Source organism: Centroberyx affinis, unplaced genomic scaffold (genome assembly GCF_046629955.1).
Source record: "Centroberyx affinis isolate AG114_WGS23_722 - 3 ecotype Tasmania unplaced genomic scaffold, CSIRO-AGI_Caff_v1 ptg005691l_1, whole genome shotgun sequence".
Taxonomy (NCBI): domain Eukaryota; kingdom Metazoa; phylum Chordata; class Actinopteri; order Beryciformes; family Berycidae; genus Centroberyx; species Centroberyx affinis.
The window spans coordinates 45,001-53,775 of NW_027282869.1; the positions used below are offsets into that span (position 1 = coordinate 45,001).

The window sequence follows — 8,775 nt, forward strand, 5'->3', positions numbered from 1 at the left end:
CGGACCCCTGCCCGCACTTTCGCTTGGGTGTTAATTTCGGACCATATTCTTACGTTAGTGGGGGTTTTATAATAGAGTACTCGAGTACTCTATTATAATTTAATGCGAGTACACGAATATTGAAATGACTTAAAATGCCCATCCCTACTCTCTCTCTCTCTCTGCCTGTCTCTCTCTCTCGTCTGTCTCTCTTTCTCTCTCTCTGCCTGTCTCTCTCTCTGTCTGTCTGTGTGACTCTCTCTCTGCCTGTCTCCCTCTCTTGTCTGTCTGTCTGACCTGTCTGTCTGACCTGTCTGTGTCTCAGACTTGTTTCAGCTGTAAGAAGAAGGGAGCGTCAGTCGGCTGTTGTGTCAGAAGCTGCAGGAAGAAAGTTCACTTCCCCTGTGGGACCAAACAGAGCTTCATCTTCCAGTTCACCGGCCAGTTCCCGTGAGTCACACACACACACACACACACACACACACACTAGTGATGGACTATCTGTTTCTCTCCTGATACGATTAGATATGTGATCTGAGGTTCAGGATCAATACAACCAGGATACGATGTGATCAATAAAAGTTCAGTGACGACAAAGTCTGACTGTGCAGAATTCTGTTTATTTCTGAGACAGGGTTTTGTTGGTGCCGGTCCACGTGTCCTGGAAGATTTCAATGTCCCGTACAAATGGGAGAAATTCCGGTCAAATATTATCTGTGTTTATTGAGCTTAAAAACAATTGATAGGCAAGCTATGTAAAGAATGACATCATCAAGGCATGTAGATTTATAATATTTTTTATTGAAAAGTAGGCTACTTTTGCTTATACATTATATTCCAAATAAAATAAGTCCCGTCAATAGACTCACGTGCATAACGCTATCTCTCTCAAACACACACACAACGTTACCATGCAAAATAAATAGGATTATCTACTATGAAAATTTGCACTTTACTTCGTTCCTGACATGTATTTTGTTGCCAAATAGCCATATGCTGTCACCATTACGCAATGCCAAAAACTACGTGTCCCTCTCACCATTATGCAATGCAAATGCGCAGCGTGCATGTCCCGATAACCATCATCACACTTTGTCAATTGCTAAATACACAACCGACAACCAAGAAAAACAACACAGTAAATATGTAAAGCCCAGCAAAAAGTCATGAAAATAAACTGTAAAGGCATCTTACCTTCACCTGACACACAACGTAGGCCTACCAGACACACACACACATCGCCCTTGATTGGTTAATACATTACGCAACATTCAAAACAATTTAGTAAATCCTCCCCAGCTGTGTCTCATGTCACTTAAATCAACTCACGTTGTGCAATATTTATTATTACTTTACTGAAAGAGACTCAAAGCTACTCGTCAGCAGCAGGTCTGGAGACAGACTGGGAGCAGAACTCAACCTGTTGCTGTAACTCAGTCTCAGTAAAACAAGGAGCACAATGTTCCAATAATTGTGCTTAGAGGTAGTGCTGAACGGTTTTGAAAAAATATCTAATTGCCATTATTTTGACTGATATTGCAATTGCGATATGATTTGCGATATTAGAGGGAATGATAATTTTTACATCATTATTCTCATTTTCATTGAAAAACGCCTGATTTTTGCGGGGATCTGTACCAAACAAAGATGTTTTCTTAAGTCTGTAGAATATGATGTGTAGGCCAGGACATCTCTGCAGCACCACAATATTTCATTTAAAATGCTATTTTGACACATTTCACCTTTAACAAATATTGCGCCTCCTGCAATTTGAAAATTGCAGGAGGCCATATTGCGATTTCGATAAAATTTTGATTAATTGTTCAGCCCTACTTAGAGGGAATTATTTTCACCGGACATTATGACCGGAGAGATTTAAATATGTCGGACTTCAACAGATTTTCCCGGTAAAAAAAACGGTATTTACGGAAACCCAGTTCTGAGACTCAAATCTTCCTAGCGATGCCATTGGCTGCTAGAATGTAAACAACAATTTAAAAATGTTGTTACAAAGTGACAATAATATAATTTGGATGGAGAGCTTGTGAAACTGTGATGGTCAAGAGTCTCATTAGTGATTACTACAGCAGAATAACATGGAGCTGATATCACCATTCATGTTCCTGACAGCAGAATAACATGGAGCTGATATCACCATTCATGTTCCTGACACACCAGACTGATCGATACATTTTGTATTGAGATTTATTGAATTTCGATATATCGTCTCGTCCCTGCTGTTGGTCTTTGTCGTCATACCTTCATACATCTGGAAAATCTTGAAAAGTATGGAAAATTAAGTTGAGAATTTCCGGGTCTGTAAACATTTGGAAATTCCACCAAAAACTGTGGACAAGTTTGGAAAAATATTGTTCCTCTGTGCCGATACACACATTTAATGTCACAGATTTAATGTCGTTAGACTCACTGTGATATTTGTTGTTATGAAGACGAGTCTTAAAGCAATATTCCACTCAGTTTCAACATTAGTTATTTATTTGAAAAGCAGAATATAATCTCCTCACCAGGATCAGATGCAGCTGGACCAGTTTGTAGCGTTCAGATTTTTTCTTCCCGCTCATTTGAATGGAAACTGACATTGAACACGTTGGTGAACAGATCCAGCATCAGATCCTACTGCTGACTGTTGGTCCGACGCTTCAGAACAGAATCTCACCAAACAGCTTTTTTACTGACAGAAGAGAACACAGCGGAGGGATACCATTTAGGAGAGATACTTCCTGTTTGGGAGACCGGATCTACTTTTATTTTTAAATACTAATACTAAGTGGAATATTGCTTGAAGCTGCAGAGACCAGAAATTAAGATCTGATAAGAAGTGTGGTATTTTTGAAACAGAAAATCTATCTGTCTGCCTGTCTGTCTGCCTGTCTGTCTGCCTGTCTGTCTGCCTGTCTGTCTGCCTGTCTGTCTGTCCGCCTGTCTGCCTGCCTGTCTGTCTGCCTGTCTGTCTGTCTGCCTGTCTGTCTGCCTGTTTGTCTGCCTGTCTGTCTGCCTGTCTGTCTGCAGGTCGTTCTGCAGGGAGCACAGTCCCACCCAGTCAGTGTGTGTGGGGTCAGACCTCAGTCTGCCTCAGTCCTGCTCCGTGTGTCTGGACTCCATCGACCCCGTCCTGTCCTACTCCGTCCTCAAATGTCCGTCCTGCCACGCCAGCTGGTTCCACAGGGACTGTGTCCAGGTAGAGAGAGAGAGAGAGTGTGTGTGTGTGTGTGTGTGTGTGTGTGTGTGTGGGTGACTTTATTAGAGTATTTGACTGGGATGTTGCACTTTTGGCTAGTTAGCATCTGTAGCCCCAGGCCAGATATCATCAATGTTGTGTTTGTGTGTGTACTAGGGTGTGTGAGAGGGTGTGTTATGGTGTCTTAAGGAGTGTTATGTTGGGTTAAGGTGTGTTATGGTGTGAGAGGGTGTGTTATGGTGTGAGAGGGTGTGTTAAGGTGTGAGAGGGTGTGTTATGGTGTGAGAGGGTGTGTTAAGGTGTGAGAGGGTGTGTTATGGTGTGAGAGGGTGTGTTATGGTGTGAGAGGGTGTGTTACGGTGTGTTATGGTGTGAGAGGGTGTGTTAAGGTGTGAGAGGGTGTGTTAAGGTGTGAGAGGGTGTGTTAAGGTGTGAGAGGGTGTGTTATGGTGTGAGAGGGTGTGTTATGGTGTGAGAGGGTGTGTTAAGGTGTATTAAGGTGGGTTATGGTGTGTTATGGTGAGTTAAGGTATGAGAGGGTGTGTTATGGTGATGAATATCGTACATTTCGATATAAAAAGATTATCGAACTGGATTTCTGCCTGTCTAACTATCTGCCTGTCTCCCTGTCTCCCTGTCTGCCTGCCTGTCTGTCTGCCTGTCTGTCTCTCAGCGTCAGGCCCACAGTGCAGGTCTGTTCTTCTTCAGGTGTACTCTCTGTAACAACAAGGAGAGCTTCCAGGAGGAGATGCTGAGGATGGGAATCTACATCCCAGAGAGGTAAACACACAACACCAGATATACATCAGATATACTGCTGAGGATAGACATACAGCATAAAAATAGACTTAACTAGGCAGGTACACAGATGCCAGAGCAAGCGGGAATATTTATTCACAGCGGGTTCTGTCTATGCTTCCCGCAGAGATGCATCATGGGAGTTGGAGACGAATGCGTTTGCGGAGCTGCTGGAGGTTTACGAGCGCTGCGACGCTCTCACCTGCCTCTGCAGCAAGGGACGCACACACTCTGCCAAGACCGGGTAGGACCTGTGTGTGTGTGTGTGTGTGTGTGTGTGTGTGTGTGTGTGCATAACATGTATTAACACAGAGTCCAAAACACACCAAAAAGGCCTTTGTTGATGCATACTGTATGCATCAACAAAGGCCTTTTTGGTGTGTTTTGGACTGAGAGAGACGTTTGCATGAATGGTTCTTCAATGAATTATTGTATAGCAACAGTCTTCCATCTATATCAAAGGGTTAATTTATACATTCATGAATGGAGAGAAAGACAATACAAGCTTATATGCAGTTCTGTAAAAGGGAATTATTGTAACAGAGCTTATGTACAGAGGCCAAACACGTCCTGGACAAAGCAACGCCCCGTGATGACGCCTAGGGTTGGGTATCGTTTGGATTTTAACGATTCTGATGTATGTGTGTGTGTACAGTTCAATCCTACCGCACTTAAAGTAGGTGTGGAAGTTTTCCTTAGTTCAGTCTTCTTACTGCAGGCAACAGGTTCTGTATCTTGTGGGCTGGGCTCGCCATCCAGTACTGGATTACTTCAGAGAGCTAATACTTTTAGTAAAAACTTGATTGCAGCTGGCGGACTTTTAGATCGCTAACGCTTATAGCATAACTCAATGGAGTTGAACATAGCGAAAATTAGCATCACGGCTAGCAGACTTTTAGATCGCTAACTCTTTTAGCATAACTCAATGGAGTTGAACATAGCGAAAATTAGCATCACGGCTAGCAGACTTTTAGATTGCTAACGCTTTTAGCATAACTAAACTAACTAAGAAACAGGAAACCTCTTCTTCTTCGTTTGTTTTACTAGCAGACTATAAACCAAAGGTGCATGCCGCCACCACAGAAACTGAAACTAGCACGAGTGAAATTTGTTTAGGAACCGATAAGCAGAATCGAAATAAAAATGTCTTAATGATTCCTTTGGAATCGGAATTTTGGAACCGGTTCTAATTTGGAACCGGTTCTCGATGCCCAACCCTAATGACGCCACTGTCCCAAGAAGGGTGCAGTTTACTTACTATTATTTATCATACCTTGTTAGAATTGGTTCTTCTTTCTGTTGAGTTTCACAATATTCCACATAACACAGGTCAAAACAACAGTAAAAGACTCCAACTTTGACTTTCTGGAACAATACTTAGACTAAAAACACCATCTTTAACTGTAACAATACTTAGACTTTAAAAAAACTGACTTTAACTCTGGAACAATTCTTAGACTTTAAAAGTGTCTTCAGCTGTGTGTGTGTGTGTGTGTGTGTGTGTGTGTGTGTGTGTGTGTGTGTGTTCCCTCTGTGCTGCAGCTGGTTTGAGCTGGTTCGCTGCAGGCTGTGTGGGTCCAGAGGAACCCACAGGAGGTGTTCGGAGCTGGCGGTGGACACCAGAGACTGGGCCTGCCTCGACTGCACCCAGGCCACCGACGGGAAAGGTCCGCCTCGCTGCTGCACTCGCTGATCGATTGGTTGATTGATTGGTTTATTCAGAGTTTGTTAAACTGTGGGTTGGGGACTGAAGCGGGTCGTTTGTCTACTTATTTGCATTGTTTCAAACTATCCTTACAAGTTTTATAAGCTGAACCAGCATTTTATAATTTTGTTTTACCCTGGGAGTCCAGCGCCAGGTTTTTGGACCCCTCCGGACCCTCAAACACCAATGACTTCTGGATCTGCTGCACCAGCAGTTTCAGGAAGTAACGCACAGCCGCGTTTGTTGTTTGTCTACTAAAATCTCCACACTAGATTTTCGTACCATTTTAATGAGCCTGGGATCAAAGATCTAAGAACAAAGATCTTTTTTTTCTCTCTTTTTTAAGATGAAAAAACATCAATAACCCTGTGTTTGATTGATTGACTGGTTTCAACCACTGATACACCTTTCTTTGATTATGTTTGTTAGAGCATTTACAATTAGGGCCCGTAAAGTCTGGAACAATACCAAGAGCAAACTGCTAACGACATTTTCACCTATGAATTGTCTCTTTGCATGTGAAATTCAGTTTTCACATGTAAAACAAATATATAACTATCTAACGGCAGGTGAAAATGTGAAAAAAAGAGTAGGAAAAACCCCACTTCATATATACAGTATATTACTGTTATTACTGTTGTAACGATTATCATTCTGTTGTAGCTGTTATATGTGTAATGTGTGTTTGTCCCCCAGCCTCCCTGGTGGCGTCTCCTCAGGGAGGACAGAGGAGGAGTCTGCTGTCCAAACGCCGTCTGTCCACCATCCACTCTTCCGTCAGCTGTAAGAGGTACACACATTAACTTCTCTGTTGTGTCGTCATGGTGACGAGCTGCGTTTCCATCCAAGTCTTTCTATGTTATATTATGTAATATGATGAATCAAAGCTGAAAAGACGAATGTCAACAGCAAAAAAGTTCCTCAATATCACATAAATGATGTCTCTCTCTCTCTCTCTCTCTCTCTCTCTCTCTCTCTCTCTCTCTCTCTCTCTCTCCCTCTCCCTCTCCCTCTCTCTCTCCCTCTCTCTCTCTCTCTCAGACCGTCATTATCGAGTGGGTCAGCTGAAGAGCTTCTCCAGGCCTTGGCCCTCCAGCTCTCCTCCCCCTCCCCCCCTCAGCTCCGCCCTCCCAGCGTCCCGGTGGAGGTGAGAGGAGACCAGGTTCTGTCTGCCGGTCTGGACCTGGTGAGGAGGAGCGACTTCGACCCCGCGCGCTCTCTCTCCGTCAGGTCAGTCCTGCGGCCAAAACCAGGGCCGCAGTGGAGGAGGAAACCAACTTCACCTACATTTTAGTTGCTGAATAGAGTTTACCCGCCATTCATAAGCCTATATGACATAAATTCATAGTAAGTAGAATCACACTGGTGCAAGTTATATGATGACAGGGTCTTTTAAAGGATCAGTTCAGTGATTTTGCTCCTCTATATAACTCCTCTCTTCCTCCTGTAGCTGTTGGACCCACAGACAGTATTGTCTCCAGTCAGCTGTCAGTTGCTGCAACAAAGAGTCCAAACTGTTTGTCACAGCAGTCTTCAGTCTGTGAAAACGACACGGAGAGCGACCGACGTATTTCTCTCCACGGCCCGGAAAGCGGCGGCACCGACCGTTTCCCCCCCGGCGGATCGTCTTCTACCGAACTCTACCGTTTACGATCCGACCCGACCGTCCGGAACCAGATCGCTCCGCCAGGAACCGCCTTTCACCCCACAGCGCTCTGTGCTGCGGCAGAGAAAAATAGTTCTGTGATTTCCTGATTAGTGAAAGTTGCGTAACGGAGGAACTGAGTCTGTTTCCTCTCTGCTGTGGAGACACAAACGGCTTTTCTGGAATATTCTGACAAACAGTTTGGACTCATTGTTACAGCAAGAGGCAGCAGAGCTTCAACTGACAGCTGACTGGAGACAAAACTGTCTGTGGGTCCAACAGCTACAGACAATACTGTCTGTGGTCCAACAGCTACAGACAATACTGTCTGTGGTCCAACAGCTACAGGAGGAAGAGAGGAGTTATATTGAGGAACAAAATCGATTAACTGATCCTTTTTAAAAGGGAAAAAAATATTTGATGCTTCTCTGAAAGTGTGACTGATTTGTGTTCATATACCCACTTTTTATCCTGTGTTGTTCTTTTTTATTTGCTAATATGATTATATATACGTTGAATTGCTGTATATATCACTGATGAGCCTGTCCATTGGTCTTCTGATATCTGACAAACTGGATTTGTTTCTTGTCATCAACTCTTCGCCTCCGTCTCTGTCCAGGTTCAAAGACGACCAGCAGACCGCGTTTCCCAGCTGCCTCGGCGGTGGCGGCGCGGCTGTGCGTTACTTCCTGAAACTGCTGGTGCAGCAGATCCAGAAGTCGTCGGTGTTTGAGGGTCCGGACGGGTCCAAAAACCTGGCTCTGGACTCCCAGGGTAAAACAAAATTATAAAATGCTGGTTCAGCTTATAAAACTTGTAAGGATAGTTTGAAACAATGCAAATAAAAATCCACATAACATCATCTAAAATAAATGTCAAATGAGTTGAATGCTGCCAGCAAAAATTAGTAGCGGTTCATAATGGTTATTGTTTTTACGGTGATATATAGTAATACTGGTTATTGTCCCATCTCTATGTATGAGTTATAATATTTGTCTGTCTTTCTGTTTTACATCAAAGGGAAATGTCGCCCATTTTCAGTAGTAAAATCTAGTCTTTCTCTGCTGTGATCATGGCCAGAAGGTGCGACTCGGCCCCTAGCTGGGTCGGGTCACATGACCAGCTTATCTCCAATGCCACGCCCCCTACTGGAAAGGAGGCGTGGCAACAGTCAACATTTGAGAATTATTTGTCTCATTCACAGAGACACTGAAATCAGCTCAGTTTGCTTTCAAAACTCCAGTAGGGCTGCAACTATCGATTATTTTCATTGTCGATTAATCTGTCGATTATTTTCTCGATTAATCGATTAGTTGTTTGGTCTATAAAATGTCAGAAAATGGTGAAAAATGTGGATCAGTGTTTCCCAAAGCCCAAGATGACGTCCTCAAATGTCTTGTTTTGTCCACAACCCAAAGATATTCAGTTTACTGTCATAGAGGAGGAAAG

The 8,775-nt window shown here is 43.5% G+C and overlaps 1 protein-coding gene across 1 annotated transcript in view; it reads left to right on the top strand.

Annotated features, from left to right (window-relative positions):
* Positions 1-8,100, top strand: part of g2e3 (G2/M-phase specific E3 ubiquitin protein ligase) — a gene marked incomplete at its 3' end in the record, with an annotated part of 14,069 nt that extends 5,969 nt beyond the window's left edge. The window contains exons 5-12 of the mRNA XM_071547146.1: positions 305-429; positions 3,010-3,178; positions 3,852-3,958; positions 4,104-4,220; positions 5,519-5,643; positions 6,378-6,471; positions 6,723-6,911; positions 7,946-8,100. Of these exons, the coding sequence (XP_071403247.1) occupies positions 305-429; positions 3,010-3,178; positions 3,852-3,958; positions 4,104-4,220; positions 5,519-5,643; positions 6,378-6,471; positions 6,723-6,911; positions 7,946-8,100 (1,081 nt within the window). The remainder of the gene's footprint in view (positions 1-304; positions 430-3,009; positions 3,179-3,851; positions 3,959-4,103; positions 4,221-5,518; positions 5,644-6,377; positions 6,472-6,722; positions 6,912-7,945) is intronic.
* Positions 8,101-8,775: the final 675 nt, after the last annotated feature.